At 43.9% G+C, this 21,439-nt stretch overlaps 1 protein-coding gene across 1 annotated transcript; it reads right to left on the bottom strand.

The window, feature by feature from the left end:
- Positions 1-5,256: 5,256 nt before the first annotated feature.
- Positions 5,257-5,949, bottom strand: DNAJB8 (DnaJ heat shock protein family (Hsp40) member B8). Its single transcript, XM_032801343.1, has one exon. The coding sequence runs from the start codon at positions 5,947-5,949 to the stop codon at positions 5,257-5,259; it is 693 nt and encodes a 230-aa protein (XP_032657234.1).
- Positions 5,950-21,439: the final 15,490 nt, after the last annotated feature.

Below are 21,439 nucleotides of genomic sequence, written 5' to 3'. Positions count from 1 at the left end.
TCAGAAGGCTTGAGTCGTTTATGATCTAGTAAGAACAGCTACTGTGTATCTGTCATCCCATTCACAACTTCCCTATAGGCTCTGAGGGCTCACAAATTTTAACAGTATTTCTATTATAACTAGGTATGATCTAAATAGTCCCTGAGCAACCTTTCTTTTGGCTTGGCGCTCCTCTGAACCTAATTCCAACTCTTTTCTAAAGCATTGTCTACGCTAGGCTATGTCTACATTTACAGAGTGACAGTGGCTCTGCTGCAGCTGCATTGGGATGGGAAGGATTCTCCTGTCACTGTGATTAATCCATCTCCCCAACAGGCAGTAGCTTCCATCGACCTAGCTGCATCTACACTGGGGGTTAGGCCAATATAGCTATGTTTCTCAGAGGTGTGCAAAATCCATACCCCTGAGAGATGTCTCTATGCTGATGTAAGTTTTCAATGTAGACCAGCCCCTAGAAAAGTTTTGCTGACAGGGCTATATTGGCAAACCCTCCTAGTGTAGACGCAGCTTCTGCCAACAGAGATTACATCAATTGTTGTCTGCTTGTTTGTTTGTTGTGTGCTTGCTATGTGCCTGCTTGACTGAAGTTTATAGTGATGTCTGTTTGGCGGCCATGTGCTGAGCCTAGTGGCCTGCTTGGCAAGGCGGAGAGCTTCTTAACAAGGCTTTGATACTAATCCCTTTAGGATCCATTAACCAGTGGGCAGGGCTATGGAGGGAGAACAGGGGTTTAAAAAAACAGTTCCTAAGCCACCAGAGGAGCTAGCGAACAGGAGCAATGATCAGGGGAGTTCTGTGAGGGAGCTGAGAGAAAGCGTGACAGCCAGATACCCTCAATAAACTTTTTCTAAATGTAGGCCAATAAACACACACACACACACACACACCCAAAAAACCCAAAAACCTGCAGGAGTAAAAACCATGGAGGCAGAAGTCCAGCAGCAGAGTGGGGGCTATCCGGTTTATTGCATTGGGTGCAGCATGTATGATTACCTGCCTGCCTTGTGGGCAGGTGGCATATATGTGCACTTTGTACAAGCAGCTCATGGACTTCAGAGACCAAGTATGGGCTCTTGAGATGAGTAGCTGAACTGCAGGAGCTAAAGGAGACAAAGAGGTACATAGAAGAGACTTTCCAGGACACAGTAGAGTGGTCCCGCCCTCAGTCAAACAGCCTCTGTGCTGCTGAGGAGGATGAAAGTCTTGGGGAAGGAGAACATCAAACTGGAGTGGAGGGAAACAATCCCAGAGTTGAGACCCTTCTTCCAGATGATGTAATGGTATCTTCTTACACTGAAAATACACCTCCTGAGAGGGCATCCCAATTATTAGGAAAAGACAGATAATATTGATGGGTGATTCAATCATTCGAAATATAGATAGCTGGGTTTGTGATGACTGGGATAACCATGACTGGCATGGTAAATTGCCTGTCCGGGGCAAAAGTTGTGGATCTCTCAAGACATCTAGAAAGACCTATGTGCAGTGTTGGGGAGGACCCGGTGGTCATGGTACATGCAGGTACCAGTGACATTGGGAAATGTAGGAAAGAGATCCTGGAGGCCCAATTTAGGCTACTGAGTAAGAGATTACAGTCCAAGATGTCTATGGAAGCATTTTCTGAAATGCTTGCAGTTCCACGTGCAGGGCCAGTTAGACAGGCAGAACTGCAGGGTCTCAATGTGTGGAAGAGACAATGGTGTAGGAAGGAGGGTTTAGATTTATTAGGAATGGGAGAACCTTTTGGGAAAGGAGTACCCTATACAGGAAGTATGGCCTCCACCTAAACCAAAATGGAACCAGATTGCTGGCATGTAAAATTAAAAAGGTTATAAGAGAGCTTTTAAATTAAGGGCCAGGGAGGGGAAAGCCAACAGGTGCTGAGGAGCACACAGTACAGACAGAGACATCCTTTAGGGAAGGATCTACTAACAGGGATTCTCCATCTCCTAGTAAAAAAAAAAAAGGGATAGAAGTTGATAGAGTACAAGTAGGAACTGAAGACAAGCAGTCAAATAAAAAGAGTCCAATTCAATGACATCACGTGAAAGAAGACAACTAAATATTGACAAATTTTAGAAGTGCTTGTATACAAGTGTTAGAAATCTATGTACTAAGATGGGTGAACTCGAGTGCCTGGTATTAAATGAGGATGTTGATATAATAAGCATCACAGAAATCGGTGGATTGATGATAGTACCAGGGTAAAAAATATATAGGAATGACAGAGTAGGTCATGGTGGTGGGGGAGTGGCACTATATGTGAAAGAAAGCACAGAATCAACTATACTAAAAATCTTAAATGAATCAAACTGTACCATAGAATCTCTGTGGATAGAAATTCCATGCAGGAATAATAAGAATACAGCAGCAGGAATATACTACTGACCCGGATGGTGATGGTGACTGAAATGCTCAGGGAGAGTAGAGAGGTTATAAAAATAGAAAACTCAGTAATAATGGCGGATTGCAACTATACCCATATTGACTGGGTCCATGTTACCTCAGGACAGGATGCAGAGATAAAATTTCTAGACACCATTAATGTCTGCTTCTTGGAGCAGCTAGTCCTGGAACCCACAAGGGGAGAGGCAATTCTTGATTTAGTTCTAAGTGGAGCACAGGATCTGGTTCAAGAAGTGAAGATAGCTGAACTGCTTGTTAATAATGACCATAATGTAATTAAATTTAACATTCTTGGTAGGGGGAAAAATACCAAAGAAGCCCTATCTCTTAGGATTTGTCCACCCAGGAAAGATTTACCAGTTAAACCAGTCTAGTTATACAGCTATAAACCCCCAGGTGGACAATCTTATTCCAGTATGAGTGACTTTTTTTAGTTTAGCTTAACCCCCTTCTCAAGTGACATAAGCTAAACCCAGAAAAGATCTTTCTATACTGGAATGTGTGTTCGCAAAGGGAATTATACTGGTATAATTAACCAGATTGACTTAATTTTACATCTTAGCATATACCATGTAGAAAAGATCTTTGTGTCGTCTGCTCTTAGCCCATCTAACCTTGATCACCTTGCCCCTGAACCAAGCCCCTCTGCTGTGAGACTCTGCAATCCTAAATCCATCCTTCATGTCTGTTTGCACCCAAAGTATCAGCTTTTAATCATTCTGAATCTTTTCAGCTAGTACAGGCCCAGTTCCCCAGCACTGGCCTGTGCTCAGCATGACAGTGAAATGATTGTCTAACCTTAAAGCACCACCAGCATCCCCAGAACACTCTTAGGCTTTTGAGCTAGAAAGTGATCCTTTCCTAAGACATGGAGATCCCCTCCCCAGTGACTTGTCATCTTCAAACTCCACAGGTTTTTGCAATCACCATAGTTTAGAGGCCTCCACTCCTTTGATCAGTTCAGTAATTCCTCACTGGGCTTTCTCTAGGATATGTTCATTTCTATTCATTGTTGTTGTTTTGTATTGCAGTAGCATCCAAAGCCCTTGTTCATGTTTCAGATCTCTTCCCACTAGGCTCAGCACAAACACATTTGTCTCTGAAGGTAAAGGATCAAATCCAAATTAGAAGTGAATTCAGTGGGTCTGAATTTGGCCCCATATAGTGCAAAACTGGATGGTGGGCTCCAACTGGTACCTCACCATCGTGGCCTTGTACAATAGTATAATAATTTGTTTTATATACTTCTGATATAGCCTGATAACCTACTATTCTCCTTCACAGCAACTGAGCAACGTATTCTCAAAATTCCCTTCCTTGTTGTTGCTGACATGAATTGCTAACTCCCTTTCATTAGCAGTAAATTCCATTGCCTTGTCTAGCAAGATCATCTTATGATTTTTAAATCCCAAATGCCTCACTTCCCATATACTCATGTTACATTCCCTCAACCATTTCCTAGTTTGCTTTCCTAATTTAAACTTTACTGGAGTTTGACATGAGGAGGCTGAAACGTCTGAATTTTAGTCCTGATAGCCACCAGCTGTGTCACTTTTGGCAAGTCTCGTAACCTCTCTGTATTTGTTTCCCCATCTGTAAAATGCGGATAATACTCACCTGGTCACAGGCAGGTTGTGATAATTAATGAATGTTCATAATGCACATTGAACATTAAGTGCTGAGTATATTAAGTTTGATTAACTGGCCTATTATGTTTTCCTGGTTAAACTTTTTATCCTTTTAAAGAAAAGGATATCACAGGTCACCTTCACATGTATTGGTGCTTAACAGACTGAGGTGTAACTCATCCAGGCCTGATGAACTGAGTTCCAGTGTTTAATTTTGTGAACGCAATGGTATTTGGCTACCAGTGCCATATCTGTCCCTACATCCATGCATATATTCATCATCCCTCTGCTTAGTTCATCTCCTCAAATATTCCCAGTATCCAGCTCTCCCCCTTGCAATTTTCAGTAGGTCCTACAATACCCCCTTTTTTTTAATATAGCTGAAAGATAACTTGTTCTTCTTAATGTTTCTCACTACCAAACTGTACTTCCACAGGTTCGCCTGTTGTAATTCCATGATATGCTGGGGGTGGCTAACGGAACCTTATCTTCTGTTCTCAACCATTTTTATGAAGAGTTTTCTGTGAATATGGTTTTGTAAAATAGTGTGAATTTAGTGCAAGTGAATACTGCACCTTGAAGGACTGACATTCTCTAGTTATCTGCAAGGTAGGTACTGTGTTAGCACAAGTTTCTATTAGGCCTTACCAACATGCCTTAACCTTAACAAGAACAGTCCATTTCTAGGGGTGAAAGAGGATTGCAGGCTCCATGACATTTCAGTTCTTGGTGGCTATGTTAAGAGTATTAATATAGCTATCACTTGTGATGTTGAACATCTGTCTACTGCAGTGGTTCCACCAACTCATTTCACATGGATCACCAAAAAGCTTGCACTAGCCCCAACTTGCAGCCTAGAAATGAAAGACTGTCTCACTCGTAAGCAATCCCTTGGGCCATCCAGTCCCCCAATACTAACATACTTAGTCTGTTTGGTAATCCAGGAAGACTTACCCTTGCAGTATTTATTTCTGAAAAACTGAGATCCATTTATTCTAGGTTTACTAAAATCATAGCCAGTTTGAACAGCATGCCTCTATACCTTTATCTGTGAAATAGTGTTCCAAGTAATGCAGAAGTCTGTAACAATTGTGTCATGAACTCAATGAAGCTGTTTATTCGTACTGCTTATATTGGATCCCATTTTATGAACAAGAGTCCACAAGTGAGATCTTCCAAACAGTTTGCTGGTAACATTTCTGCACAGGTGTGCGGTGAGTTGCTAGCATTTCAGCTGTTCTCTTCCATTGATTTTTATGGACTTCAGCTGCCCATCTTCCTCAACTTCAGTTCTTTCTTGTCCATTCTCAATGATTTTTCTGGTAGTGATTCTTCTACCATTGACCACTTCAGTGGAAGTTGAGACTGATCTGAAATTGTTTGACCCACTAGTGTCTCCTCCAAAGGACCTGCAGGAGAATGTAGTGTGCTCACCAGGGCTGACTGAATCAAATGACATAAATGATTCCATAAGATCAGGAAATACATCAAAGCCGGCAAAGCTAGCTCCTCTTCCATGAGTTCTGTTTCTGTTTTCACCCACATTTCCATCAAATGGAATGTCCCAGAAATCATGTGCAAAGGGATCCATTCCTGCAAAAAATTCCCTGAAAATCTCTTCTGGGTTACGGAATATGTATTCCGAATCAAATGGGCTGTGGAAGTGGCCTCCAGTTGCACCTCTGCCTCCTCTCTGCCGACTTTCCTTTCCAGATCTGTCATAAATGGAACGTTTTTGGGGATCGGATAAAACCTCGTATGCCTCAGCTATGGCTTTGAATTTCTTCTCTGCCTCCTCCTTGTTGTTAGGATTCTTATCAGGGTGCCATTTTAACGCAAGTTTACGGTAGGACTTTTTAATGTCATCTTGTGAGGCTTTTTGGTGAAGTCCTAAAACTTCGTAATAATTCACCATCCCAAATGAAAGGTGGATGGATTTTGAAATGCTTTCTTTTCTCTCTGCTCAGTGACCTGAAGTCTGAGCCGTTCAGGATCCAGGGAATCCTGTTTCCTTTGGGCACTCCAAATTTGCTCCTTATGATCTGCTGGTTTTGCTCAGTTCATCTTTTGATTTGCTAGTGCTTCGCACCACAGGGAAAGAAACACATTGTTTAAATTTACCATTTGATTTTAAGACAGTCGAGTGGTGGGATTGTGACATCAGAGGTAATTCAGCCAATCATTGTACAGCAGATTTTAGTTTGTTTGTTTTGGGTTTGTTTTTGTTTTTTTTTGGCATACTGAAGTGATATCGGTGAAAATCCTATATATACTGTCCAGGGTTTATCTTTTGTTTGCCATGCTGCTGTAGCCATGTTGGTCCCAGGTTATTCAAGACACATGGTGGGTGAGGTAATATCTTTTATTGGACCACCTTCTGTTTATCTCACATTTTAAAAATGTATATTTCACATCTATGATGATGTAAGTGTGAAATACAGCTCTCTGATGACAGTAAGGCATTATATACAGCTATGTCTTGTACTCTGTGGATTTTGAGGTAGTTAAGAAATGTACTCTAGAGGCCATGATTCTCCTCTCACACAGGTCATTCCATGGATGCTAATGGAGTTCAGAGAATAGGGGAACTGGGAGCCAGGACTCTTGAATTCTATTTTTGCCACTCACTTGCTGTATCACAAGTCCCATCTTCTCTCTCTGTCTCATTTTCCCTATCTGTATATTTGTAAAGTGCTTTGAGATGCTTAGGTGAAAGGTGCCACAGAAGTCAACATTGTTATGATAGAAACAAAAATTTGGATGATGTGAATGCGCTTTTAATGTGTGTTGGCTTTATACTCTCTTCCTGGCACAAACAGATGGCGGAAATCCAGTATGTATAGGGAAGTAGACCTAAAGGGAAAACTGCATCGTCCACTAGAAAGCAGCCCTTCGGGGAAGCTAAGAAGGTTTTAGAGCTAATCAACCCAGACCGGACAGAAGAGGCCTTTGGCTGGAAGAATTTCCACTTCATTGCCAACAAGGGTCCGCTTCTCTTGTGGGACAAAGCTATGGAGCTACTTGTAATGTAATATCTAAATCCAGCTCTAAAAGTCACCATTAGTTAGTGCAATGAAGTTCTGGAGATTGGAGCTCAGGGAAATGAAGGGCAGTATTGAAGTCAAAGGAGCTTCATGTACTGTGAATTCATCAGACACCTGCTTTCTCCTCCACCAGTATGGCCTTATTAATTGATGGAGGGTGGTGCTTTGAGGATTGATGTTTTTGAAAGTACTATGTGAAATGAAAAAGTATGTTAAAAAAAAAAATCCATGCCACCATGGCAAGCTAACATTCCTCCCACTGCCCTCTGAATTTGGAGCCCAATTTGTGCCAAGGAATGAGGGGAAGTTTCCAATTAATTAATTAATTGGACATCTAGAAAGAATGAAAAGGAGGGAGTGGCTGGCTGTATATACTAGATGTTGTGTTTCAACAGTTGGTGTTGCCTTCAGTCCTTTTCCTTCCAAAAAAGTATGGACTCTTTTGTCTCTTTCCCCTCACTCAGACTTTGAAATCTTCAGCAGGGATGTTGAGTGCTGTTGCTTGTATTGACCTCACTCCCTTCCTCTCTTTCTTCTACCTGTTTATTAGGGGAGGAAACCAAGTTGAGGGACCACTTAGATTCTTGTGCTTGGGTGTAGTATTAGGGTTTCCACTTGGGCTAGGGACACTGCCTCCTTGCTCAGAAAACATCCCTAAGTCCTAAAAGTACTAAAACACTCAGTTGCTGGATTTTAGCCTGGGACCTCCCGTGATCCTGCAAAGGTTTACACAAACTCAACGTTAAGCATGTGAATAGTCCAACTAAATCAATGGGACCACTTGTGCTTGAAGGTAAACACTTCTTTTTAGGCATGGGGCCTTAGTGTGGCTGAAAAGTGCCAACCTGACACCCCTGGTGCCTGGAGCCCTCTATTTATCCCTAAAACAGGTACTGCACTGGTAGATGCAAGCCTCCTCCACACTTCCCCACCAGTCTTCCTCAAACCCGACCTTCAGGGAGGAGATAGGTCAGGCTCCATGGCCCTTTCAGTCATTGGCCTCTGAGCTAAAATCGCCATTCAGGGGGTTCAATTAGTGACTGTTGTGATGGTGGGTTTTGTGACGTAGATGCCTACCTACTAGGAAGTAGACTGAGAACCTACCAAACTCATCACACACAGGCCGCCACATCTTTTGCCAACATGGGCTAGATTTGAACATTTTAAAAACCCTTGGGCAAGACTTCACAAGTAATTCCATTCCTGCTTCTAGCGTGTCCATTCTCTGTCAGAGAGAGGAGAAAGATTCAGTCAGGAGTAATCCCAGTAAGCCTGCTGGGAGATTCCCTGTGGGTTTTTAGCAAGAGCCAGTGCCCAGCAGAAACCATCCAGATTGGTTGCCGTAAGTGGTATTGTATGGATGGGGAAGGAGGTAATTCTAACTTTTTCAGCTGTGCCATTTGAGAAGCATCTCCTCCCTCAGCAGCCACAATGCTTGCATTTGATGATGAGCGTCCGTAGAGTCTCAGACTCGCTGGCGCACTGGATTATCTGTCTTGGATTTAGTACATTTACCAATCTGAAATGTAGGAAGTGTTTTTCTACTGTCATCTGCAATGGGGGCTGATCACTGCCTGTCCCTCCGCTGCCTGCAGCAGGCGTCTGAGATTCGCAGCAGTTCAACTGAGTGCGACTGCTGTAAGCTAAAAGGGTTTGCACGAAAGACAGAGGGGTGAAAAAGCGATGGCGAAAGAGAAATGAGAGGGAGAAAAACATGCACACATCAAGTAACTAGACCCAAACTAGCCAGGCAGCCCCAAAGAAACCAAGGCTTTGAAATGAGAAATGTTTTTCGTATCTTAAATCTCAAGTACAAACAATAAAAGCCAGCCCAGGCTGTGTTCTTTGAAGAGAAGTACGAGTGACCTGAGCAGTGGTTATCAGCAGCGTCATTAAGATAAACGCTTAACATGATTTAAAGCATCCGAAACTGAAGGCAGCACTTTCAGATACTAACAAAACGGCCTGACATTGGGGATGGAAATCAATGGTAATCAGATGTCACTAAAAATACTCAAAAGTGTCCCATGGCTGATGGAGGTGAGATTAGTGTAAATATTTGTATTCTAATCAGTGGCACGGGAGGGCTGTAGGCAGCCTCTCTGTCTATTTAATTAATGGAGTGGCTTTTTAAAAGGATCCTAATCATATGTGATTGTATCTGCTTATCAACATTTTTGCTAATTAGATGATATGGAGGCAGTCGTTCTGCTAATTCCCTCATCCGAACAGCATATCCTGCGCAGATAAAGTACAGTCTCTTTTTAATAAGAAACAATCACGAGACAGACTAACCTTAATGGTGCTCATTATCTTTGGATCTTTTGGGTCCCCCTCCCTTCCCCTTTACTTAGATTTCTGCTTCAGAATGCCAGATGGGCAGAGTTGCTGTGGCCTTCTCCCATCCACTCCAGTCACAATTTAAAATGCAATCACATTCAGGGGAAGAGCATTCTGACAGCTGAGGTCTCGTGTTATGGGGCCTTTCTCCTATGTTCGTCCAAGCAGGCAGTTTGCACTTTTCAGACCTGTTGTGCTAGGCATGGGAAAGAGATTTGGATTTAAAAAAAAGCCCCAAATTTCATCCCAAACTGAGCCCTGAAGCTTCACACTGAAATGAACCTATTCTGAGCCTTCACTCAAAAGTGCAGCTTGACCGCAAACTTCTATCCAAATCCTGGACCTTTGGCCACAATTCCCATTAACCCTTTGCCCAGAACTCCAACAGACCCTGTATTTTCCTCCAAGCCAAAGAGCTTTTCTGAGCTGTGAAAACAAAAAATATATATATTTTTGTTTTGAAACAAGCTTGGCAGGGGGTGTCACCAGAAGAAGGGTTTATTGGCAGCCAGTTGATCCTGTGACAAGACCTGGATCCTTTTATCTATAAAACAACATGAGCCTGAGACATTTGCTCTAAGTACTTTGAGTTTCCAAACAAACAAGGGTCACACTTCACTCTGCCACTCAAACTGTCATCAGACATTTCACCCCACTGTGGCCCCTATCTAAAAGGATATTGTACTTGATGCCTTCCTGCCTCTGGGGGGGTCGGGAGCGGAATATCACTAGATTTTCCTTCGGAGAACTGCTAGAATCTGTGGTGAAGGGGCTTTGCTGGTTCATACCTTGTGGTGGGTTATGTAATTCCCACATCCTAGTGGGTTAACAATTAGGATCTGGCTGCCTAGCAAAGATGTAAACTAAATAATAGATTTAGCTAGAGAAACCTTTCCTTTCTTTTCAAGACAACGAAGCACCATGTCCACAGACTGAACTCCTCCTAAGTAGATCTACCCTTCACACAGGCAAGCCAACGCGTGTCAGGGTGGACTGAAGTAATGGGGGTATATGCCTTATATTTAGTTTGTGAGGTCAGGAGTTTGCCTGCTGTTTTTGCAGCTGTGAATGCTGAGCAGAAAAAGCTTAAATGACACAGATTCCAGCCTCCCACATCTGTGGATGGCGAGAGGAAGTTTCTATGCATCCCATACAATGATATTTGTGTATTAACTGCATTCCAGTAAAGTGCTGGGTGATGGGTGACGGAAGATTCTGAGGAGCATTAGGAAGAAATGTAGTTCTAGCAAGCAGGCTGAATGGGACTGTGGCTGCTCAAACTTCCTCTGACCTATGAATAATCAAGGAGGAGCTGAGGAAGGAGTTTCTGGATCCAGTTTATTCTGAGGTTTGGGTTTCAGACCCCCAAGATCTAGTGACTGCTCATGTGAAATTTAAACCCCAAATGGCGCAAGTCTCTTGAGACCACCTGTTCTCAAGGGATTTCTGCCAGTTAGGGCTGAATCCAAACTAAGAACCCAGTCTTACCTGGGACTGGAGTTAATGGGAGCTGATGGTTTTCAGCATGAGATCATGCCCTAAATCCAGGAAATAGACCTGTTCCAATTTCAGAACACCTGGAACCAAAACCATACAAGTAGGTTAGGACCCATGGATTCTAATCTGACCTCCCACCTCAGCCCAAAATTCAGTGCAGTTTGGATTTGACATTCCAATCTTGGCTCATCTTTGTATGTAATTAATAGTTTCCCCATATTTACAGTGATGGCTGCTCAGAAATTAGAAAGACCAGTCCTTCTGTCTTGCTCCCTGCCTATGACAGCCTTGGGCTTCCTGACTTTCCCTCCTCCAGCCATATACAAGGGTGATTAATTCAATATTAACCAAATATTTAGAACAATATCTAGTTTTTGGTACCATGGCTAGAAGTAATAGAACTGAAAATGAAGAGGGGTTGCAGTCTTAAAGCTCCAGGAAAGAGAAGATGATGAATTACTGTCCTGGGATTTTCTTTCTACCTCCCATCAGTGGGATGAGCTACGTGGAGCATTCAGTTAGTAAACCAGAGGGGGAACGTTGTAGCTCAGTTTCTCATTATTAAGTGATGGTTCATGACATGGCTTGGGCTTGGGCCTGGCAACTGAGTTTATTTGAGGCCATTCAGGCATCCTATAGAGATGATACCACCTGGTTTTGAAAGCTCCTCTGGCCTCTTCTGACTACAGAGAGAGAGGAGTTTGCCTGCCTGCTGTAGCTATTTCACTTAAACATAGACTCCTTCTCAATTTTGGATGACATTATATTGGGAAATAACCACCTCTGAGAGCTGTGCTTCTTAGGGATCACTTCACAGCTGCTGGATACCTTCCAGAGGTGGCACTTCCAGGTCTGACACAGCTAGGGTTGTCTGCAGTTGAAATGCTACAGAGACATAGCTGTAGCACATCAGTGTAGGTAGTGTAGGGGTTCTCCTGTCAGCATACGTAATCCATCTCCCCAAGAGGCAGTAGCTAGGTTGACAGAAGAATTCCTCCATCAACCTAGTGCTGTCTATGCAGGGACTTAGGTCAGCTTTTTTCACACTCAGGAGTGTGGATTTTTCACACTCCTGAGCGATGTAGCTGGGTCAGTCTAATTTTCTAGTGTACACCAGCCCCCAGGAAATGGAGCTCTCAGTAGGTGATGGCACAAAAGTGGGTTGTATCCCAAGAGCGGCAATTATTAAATTGTGGGTCCTGGTGATTTGCATGTACTGTTCTGGAGCATTTAAAATTCCTTCTTTACTTCAGAGTCAGTTCTGTAGAACAATGCTGAATTTCTGTTTTAGAAAAGTAGCCCTCCCTCCTTGCAGGGCAGGAGGAATTATAGAGTTCCAGAACTGTGTACCATCTGCATGCCTAGCTGCACATGACAGGAATGAGCAATCAGGAAAAGAGGTGGAATATTTAATGGGGAAGATTTTACGTGGGGAATTGAACTGAGGAAGAAAAGGACTCCCCATCTAAACAGCCAACATTGCATCCTGGCGTTTGCTTAAGGAAAACTTCTGAATGTGGCTGCTGCAAGAAGCTGGGAACGGGAATTTCCACACTGCTTCACTGAAGACTTAGTCCAAGTTTATTGCAGAGATTAAATGACTGAAGAATATAAATTGTAAATGTGATGACTTAAGAGCTCATAAATTCAGTATACAGCCCAGTTCCCAAGAGAGCCTGTGTGCAGCCTGGCCAAGCTGCCCAGTGCTCGTGAGCATGCTTTCTCACTCACTCTCTCACACACACACACACACACACACACTACTTCTCAAGAGACTCCATCAACAGCTTGCCCTGGCTTCCAAGCGCGCACACGCATGCATACAGAAACAATGAACACACTCAGACCCCCACTGGCACCTGAACATATACATATCACTGCATGCAGATTATACACACATCGTGGGACCTGCAAAAATACTTAAATGACACACACCACCTGCACTCCCTGTGCATCCACACATGCAGATGTACACACAAGCACACTCTTCCTATTACTCGTTTGCAGTGAAATCACTGGCAGCCCTGAGCAGGAATTTCCCCCTATTTAACTGCAATTTAGGTAGCAAACAGGTCAAACACTTTGAGAATGATATTTCAGCCTCTGATGATGAAGGAAGATGTGCAGTGCAACCTCTTAATTTAAGAGGAATTCTTTGCATTTGCATAACAACTTTAATGCTGTAATATGAGGTAAATGCTGTTATCCCCCATTTACCTCTAGGGAAACTGAAGTGGTTAAATGACAATGAGTCAGTGGCACTCAGTGTTAGTGCTTTTGAGGTGCAGATGTAGCATCAGCCCCTCTCCCCCCAATAAAATGAACCAATAGTAGAGTCATGGAAAGATGGAGCTTCCCACACAGGCAAAAATATCCCCTCAAGTTCTGCCATTTGCTAAAATCCAGCCTGAGTTTTCCCATCAAGCTGACTTTGCTTCTGCCACCACGGGGATTCTGAGAGATTTTCTGATGAGTGTTAAATTTACTGGACACTGCATTTCCAGTGAGTGAGTTATGGATGGGGTTGCAGCAAGGTCATTTCCAGCACTCTCAGTCCCTCGGGTTTATAGCTACTCAGAATTCAATGCTTGCTGATATCTAAGCTGGAAGCAATAGACCCTTTCCTAAAATAAAACCCCAACTTCTGTTGGGAATACGCCATTGGAATCTATCATATTCTCTTTTACAGGCAAGATAAGAAGTTGAAAAACCTGCCCACTTAATGGAAAGAGTCATCCTGATTATAGTCCAGTGCCAAAGATATCCTTTAGGGTTGGTTGCTTGAGTGTGGCAGACCAGGACTGCAATAGAACGGTGTGCTCCAGGTGAATGCTAGGGGAGGGAGGCAATGGCTCATGTTAGCAGATGAGCCCTTTTAGGATTAAGGCTGATGGTCAACACTTGGGAATCAGGAGAACTGGGGGGTGAAAAATGGGGGAAACAAGGAGGAACATCATGTACCAGTGGGGGAGTGTTCTGCTTCCCTCCCTCCGGAAAGTAAGCAATATGTTCCAACTCTAGCCTTAACTTTTCCCTTTGAACTTTGGCTGGAAAAGCATGACATAATGGCTAAGTATCAGGTTTGCAGTATATAGATTTCCTAGAAACAAAGGTTTGAATGGCAGTTGAATCATCTCAGCTCCTTACCCTTCCAAGGACGTTAAACTAAGGTCCATTCAGTTGACTGTATGTGAGTTTTTGGATGACCTATGATAAAAATCCAGCTTCTGTTTGCTTTGCCTGGATGCTCAGCACCTGCTTTTCTAAAAGTTGATGCCTGAGGTCTAGCCATGTGTGTACCTAATGTGCATGTCCAGTTACTGCAATGGCATGCATGAATCAGGTAATTATGTGCCAGTAGCTCTAAATATCCTTTTTCCACCCACAGAGGCCCAGTTTCTGAGTAGAAGTGAAATACTGATAACTGTGTCTGCAGAAGTGCTTGCAGACCTCTTCCTACAAACCCAAGCCCTAAAAGATCCCATGGTATTTCTCTGGAGAAGGGATGGTGGTAAGTGGAGTCTCCCTGGTATCCTTGTTTAAAATTTCCCCTCTATATGTGATCCAAGATTAGGGAAGGCAGCTCCTACATGTAGCCCTATTTTTCAGCTAGCATCCTGTAGCTCAGAAGTGGCGGCCTCTCAGTCATTGTTTGTACGTATATAGGAAGCAAAGCAATTTGGGGTTAAAGGAGTGTTATGAATGTCTTAGATTCCCTTTTTTACAGGAAAACTGTAAAAAAAGGCTAGTTTTGGTTTTTTTACATCACTTATTCCTTTTAACATAAATTGTATCTCGGGAGAGTGTTGTGTGCATATAGTACGTGCTTGTAGCGTAGCAGATGTGCATAATTGCATGTGCATGTATATTTGCATATTCTGTACCTGTGCATAGCTATGTATGGAGGATTGTAACTGTACATGCTATGCTTTGAGAATGATTTGATAATGGAGTCAAGAACATGCTGTATACAATGGACCATTACTTAGATATTTAGCTTAAGAAAGAGAAGGTTAAGGGATGACTTGATTACAGTCTATAAGTGTCTATGTGTGGAACATACATTTAATAGTTGGCTCTTCAATCTGGCAGAGAAAGGTGTAACGTGATCCAGTGGCTGGAATTTGAAGCTAGACAAATTCAGACTGGAAATAAGGCATAATTTTTTGACTGTCAGGGTAATTAACCATTGGAACAGCTTACCAAGGGTGGTAGTGGATTCTCCATTACTCACCATTTTTAAACCAGGACTGGATATTTTTCTAAAAGATCTGCTCTAGGAATTATTTTGGGGAAATTCTCTGGCCTCTGTTACACAGAAGGTCAGACTAGATGATCACAATGGTCCTTCTGGCCGTAGAGTCTATGAATATATTGTCTTAAATCAGGGTGAAAGTAAAATTGAACTCCTACCGAAGGGCAGAAGGGGCAGAGCTTGGGGTCAGTGTCCCCCAGCCAGCCCATCCGCACTGCCTGGCCCATGCCACCTGGGGCTCCAGCAGCAATTTAAAGGGCCTGGGGCAGCTGCTTGTTTTGCACACACACTCCCCTGGTGGCGGCCTCGGAGGGGGCAAAAGGAGCAGTGACATTAAAGCGCTGCCACAGCAGCATTTTAAGCAGGGTATGCTTTAAAGTCAGCTGTACGGGCTGGTACCGGCCGCCACTTTTTACCGGTATGTCGTACCGGCCCATAACACCTTACTTTCTCCCTGTCTTAAATCTATTTTTTGCAATATTTTGATTCACTAAAATCTTCTAATCCATATTTCTCCATCAGACCCTTGAAATTGTTTGCAAATTTACCTTACCTGTTTGAAAGTCATAAAACTCCCCCCCACTGGTGTGTGTGATAATTATAACTGCCACTTATGTGAGGCAGATAAAAATTAAACAGAGATGGGCAAACTACGGCCCACGGGCCACATCCAGCCTGCGGGACCATCCTGCCCGGCCCTTGAGCTCCCAGCCAGGGAGGCTAGCCCCCGGCCCCTCCCCCACTGTCCTCCCTCCCTTGCAGCCTCACGGCTGGGGGGTGGGGCTGCGAGCTCCTGCCAAGCAGAGTGGCAGCGTGTCTAGCTCCGGGCAGCGCGGCTACCGGACATGCTGCTCTGAGCGGCATGGTAATAGAAACGGGTGGCAGGGGGGTTAGATAAGGGGCACGGGGTCCCGGAGGGCAGTCAGGCGTCAGGGGGTAGAGGTTCTGGGGGTGGAGATGGTCAGGGAATGGGAAATGTGGGGGGATGATAATGTGTGAGTTGCTGGGGGCCTGTCAGGGGTCAGGGTGTGGATAGGGGTTGGGCAGTCAGAGGGAGCGTGGCGGGGGTTGGAGGGGTGGGTAGGGTCCGGGGTGATAGGGGTGGGGGGGTCCCAAGAGAGGCGGTTGGGGACAGGGCGGGAAGTTTGGATGGGCCAGGGATTCTGAGGGGGGCAGTCAGGGGGCAGGAAGTGGGAGGGGTTGGATAGGGGGCAAGGGCCAGGCTGTTTGGGGAGGCACATCCTTCCCTACCCGGCCCTCCATACAGTTTTGCAACCCCTATGTGGCCCTTGGGCCCAATGTTTGCCCACCCCTGCAAGTAAGCAACAAGAGAAGATTAAAAGGAATAAAAAAAAGAAAATAATCTGAATTTGTATTTCTGTGTTTGCAGGCAGGAGTGTAATATAATGTGTATGGATGTACACATCTGTGATGGAAGTAAGCATTTGTATGTGTGTAGTTGTGTGTATGTTTGTGCATGTTAATATCTCTTGTAACAATAGACACTCCTTGACTCTGGTAGCGTTTGCTGGAGCCTCCCATTCAGATATTGGTTTGTTATCAGGTTTCAGCAGGCATTTCCATCTAATCAGGGATCTGAGCCCCTGTGAGCCACCACATGGGGCCTTCAAAGCACTTCCCTGAGCCTTGAGTCTGCATTCCCTTTCTGATGAGGGAGGGTGAGAGGGATAAAGAAACACAGCGTCTCCAGAGGTGTTATTCCTCATGCTGACTGGGGTGCATCTGGAGAACCGACTTTGCACCTCAAAGCAGGGAGGGGAATGCCCTGTCCTTAACCTGTTCCTCAAAAATACTGGAGGAGGGGGATTATCTCACATGCACCCCTGCTGCATTGGTAATGAGAAAGCACCCTAAGGAAACATGAGCTCTCATTCATTTTTGTACTCAGCAGTATGGAGAGGGAAGGGCCAGACCTGTATCTAATATCCCAGAGAGCAAGATCTGTTAGATTTAGTGCATAAAATACTAGCTATCACCCCATGAGTACACATTGCAATCATGCACCCTTCAGATGAGTAGTTTCTATTCAAACATATTTATGGGGTTATAGGATTTGAGAGGCTTCTCAGAATGACTTGTTCTAAAAGGGGGACATCTTGGTACTTCTAGGCCTCTTCATAAAAGAAGACTCTGAAAGAAAAGGCTTTTAGGATCTTATTTCCACCTACCTGTCCCACTACGATAGAACTGCAATGCAATGGCCACTAATCTTATGTGGCTCATAACTGCAAATGGCTCTGGAATTAATTAATTTGACAGCACTGTGGCTGCCTGTCTTTTGCACCTAAATCAGTGAGGGAAACACATATTTTCCATATTTGCAGGGAGGCAGGGGGAAGAAGGGACGGCTAGGACTTGAGTATACATTCACAGGACTCCCCTGGGACAGCCTGAGGTTGGGAGCGCGGCAAAAGGAGATTAACAACGTGGAGAGACGACGCTTTCGACAACAGGAGCGAGAAAGCTCCCAAGGGTTCAGCAGCGGTGGGAAAGCTTGATTGCCACATACAGCAACACAGTTGCCTATTCAGCTTTCCCCCTCCCCCACCCTCCAGCTCCCCAAAGACACCCAGTGACTTGTATTCATTTGGTGGGAGGGGGGTGATATAATTGGCTGTCACTCTGCTGGAGCGCATTTTATTTGCATAGCTAATGAGTTCCTCCAGACTGGAGAGAGAATTTGGGCTGCCACATGAAATAATGCCAAGCAAGGGCAAAAGTGTTAATTAAGGAGATTTTGGCAAGTAATTTAAGGGCCAAAATTTACATTTTTGTTGGAAGAGAATCTACCTGTTGTGAATCAAAGCTTTGTATATAGTTGGGGGGGAGCGTTGTTTTGTTTTAAATTTCGTGTTAACAAAAGCCTCTTTGTGGTCTAAACACTACTGGCACTGGGTTAGCGTATGCACATCAGGAAATTAAACTGACTGAGGGCCTGGTTCTCCAATGCATTGTACCGTGTGTGAAATGGGTGCAAAACGCTACCCAGTTACAAGTCTACATTCATTTACACACCCACCTCTGCCCTCATCTTGAATAAGTGGAAAGGCAGGTGAAAGGTGGTAAAGAAACTTATCTAGGTTGTATACCAGGACCTCTCGTCTCCCCAACGTTGGGCAGGATGTCTAATGAGAACTGGTTTCTAGGTGAAATTTCTGCAACTTCCACTCTCTTGACTGGTTTTGCTGCTTCTGGCCAAAGGAATAACAAGACAGAAGGGCTCTGGCTTTCAGGGCAACTCTCTGTGAGGAGCTGATGAGTATCACTGGGCAGTATGCAGAGTGTGCCACCTTTCTGATGACTAATAGCAACCTTTACTGGGACGTGATGGGGGCTGGGATGTCTGGGCTGGCTGGATAGAACCTATTGAGAATTATTGCTTTAAATGGCTCCATTTGGCCGATATCACCTACTTAGATCTATACTGAAATACCCTTCTATTAATATATAACTCCTTTCTCCATTTCTTCATTGCAACAGCACCCGTCTAAGTAACTGGGAATTTGGGTTTGTTTTTTATAGACATTAGAACTAGATTTTATCTTTATTAAGGGTTCCTTCCCCAGTCCTAAACCTTTGTTCCATTGCAGTGAGCAAATCAATCAGATGTAAAGTGGGGAAGGGGATCAGTTAAGATTTTATTTTCACCTGATTTATCTCAGCCAGAGAGAGAGAGAGAATGAGAGTGCCTATATACTTTTGACCAGTGAGAAGTGCCTTTAAGAGGAGCAGACATTTTTCCCATTGTAATAATGATCTGTGTTTGTGTATATTATCGTCTGAAGCAGTTGCAACAAGAAGATCTGGTGCTGCATGAATAACTTGTAGAAAATGATGTATCTGAAGGGTTTAGCCTTTTTGTTTCCTCATGGACTACCTGGAAGTGTATTTCCTTGAATGAATTCATTATTTGAAATCATTCAGTGATTATTGTTTGTGGGTGATTAATTTTTTTAACTGGATTGCAAACAGTCAATACAAGTATTTGATTTTTGAAGTATGTTGGTTAGTTGTGACCAGGGCCGCGCTACCATTTAGGCAGCCTAGGCAATCGCCTAGGGCACCAGGATTATTCAGGGGGCGGCATTTTGCCGGGGGGGCGGCAGGCAGCTTCGGTTATCCTCCCGCAGGCATGCCTGCGGAGGGTCCGTTGGTCCGCGGCTCCGGTGGAGCTGCTGCAGTCATGCCTGCGGATAGTCGGCTGCTCGCGCAGCTCCGGTGGACCTCCCGCAGGCATGACTGCGGCAACTCCACCGAAGCCACGGACCAATGAACCCTCCGCAGGAATGACTGCGGCAGCTCCACCGGAGCCACTGGATCAGGACGGGGGGCGGCGAAATGGCCGTGCGCCTAGGGCGCGAGAAACCCTAGCGCCGGTCCTAGTTGTGGCTGGTCAGATAAATCATATGGTCAAGATCTGTTTCAATTGGATGAGTGTGCAGTCCCTGGCATGAAAACTTGTGCATACAAATTAAAAATGTTATCTCCACAAATGCTCTCATTTGTGGCTTTGAAATTCTTTCCCCATGAACAACCAGGCAAGTAAAACTTGATTTCTTACATAGTGATAGAAGGCAAACACAAAAATAATGCAAATATGGTCAGCATGAGTTCATTTAAAAATGTGAGTATCTATTTGTAGCAAAAAAATTGCTTTGCAAAATTTGCCTGCGTGGAATGGGAACATAGGAAATGCTATGCTGGAGTGATCTATCAAGTCTGGTATCCAGCATTTAAAAGTGGCCAATTCTTGTTGCTTCAGAGGAAGGCAGGAAAAAAATCAAACCCAGAATACGTCTGGCCTGACAAGTTGTGCAATACTGTACGTGGGGGTGGGGAATGCCTTCCTGACCCCCTCAGGCAAATAGTTTATGCCCTGAAGCATGAGGTTCCATTACCCTTATCTTAGCTCACATAGCTATAAATGTTATTGGCCATAAAATTACCCAGCCCTTTATACACAGACATCTGCAATAAGCCTGTTCTGCTAAAAATTGTCAAAGATTTTTATTACTGGTGAACTTTTAAAGCTGTTTCTTAAAAAAAAATAAAAATAAAAATGAAAACTCTGACAAAATTAAAATACATTAACAAACAGCTTAAAAGCTAAAGCCATTGTCACATTTTCTGCATAGACTTTATATCTCTACTAATATATAACAATTTATTCACCCATCTCTAGCCTCTTCCACCTGCAGATCTCCAAACATTTTACAGACATTAATGATTTAAACCACATAACCTTCCTTACGACATAGGTCAATATTGTCCTTTTATATAGATGGATAAATAAAGGAACAGAGAAATGACCAGACTGGCCCAAGGTCACACAGCAGTTCAATGGCAAATCTAGGGAAAAAAAACCTGATTCCAAACCCTGAGATTTGGGATTTTTGTGGAGGGCTCGGGGTTAAAGTTATCTTCATGTGAATTTCATTCTGCTGAAATAGGTCAGACAGATGTCTCTGGAAACAGATATTCTTTATTTTAGCCACAGCAAAGCTATGGCCCAAACAACACAACTCAAGCTTCCTTAGCACATTAACCTCACAAATGTGTATCCAACCCTGCCTTGATATTACCACCTCTAAAGATGAAAATGGAGTTCAGTTTCCGTGGTCCATGCAGTCTTGACCCCTCTGCTGAGATGGCTAATGGGGTCTGAGGGTTAAAAAATGCCAACTCTGGTAGGAACACATGCCCCCTGAGGACAGGACTGAGACAATCTGCTGAAAAGCCATCAAATGTCAACACCTTTCTGACACTGCTGACCTAAGCTGGCTTTGAATTGGTGGCCTACACGTGAATTCACATATATGATGCAAATAACTTCTTTCATCTAGCTGCTGCCAGTCACTGTAGTATCTAAGTACCACAACTTACTTGCTAAGAGTTGAGTAGAGGGTTTTCTATTTCTCCTGTAATTGTTGGGACCATTGGTCACACCTAAAGGAGCTTGTAGGGAGCTGCATCCCTTAACTTCATTAACTGTATTAATAGAGTTGGAGGAACCTGGAAAGTTGAGTTTAGGCTCACAAAGTTCTGCCAGCATGAAATTCTCCTTTTGCCCATGCTCTGGGGTAGGCTTCTGGAATGTGGGACTTTCTGGACCAGCTCTTGGGAAGCAGCCAGGTCCTCCTTTTACCTTCCCCTCACAATGCTCTGAAGTTGGTTTTCTGGAATATGGACAGCCATTGTGGCATGCAGCTGGCCCTCTCCCCCACATATGGCTCGATGGGCTGATGTTT

This window comes from Chelonoidis abingdonii, chromosome 17, assembly GCF_003597395.2.
Source record: "Chelonoidis abingdonii isolate Lonesome George chromosome 17, CheloAbing_2.0, whole genome shotgun sequence".
Taxonomy (NCBI): Eukaryota; Metazoa; Chordata; order Testudines; family Testudinidae; genus Chelonoidis; species Chelonoidis abingdonii.
Note: the sequence above shows the minus strand (reverse complement) of the source record. Positions and strands in the feature narration are given on the sequence as shown.

Coding starts and splice junctions, on each gene's coding strand:
- DNAJB8 (XM_032801343.1), bottom strand. CDS start 5,949: ATGGTGAATTATTACGAAGTTTTAGGACTTCACCAAAAAGCCTCACAA.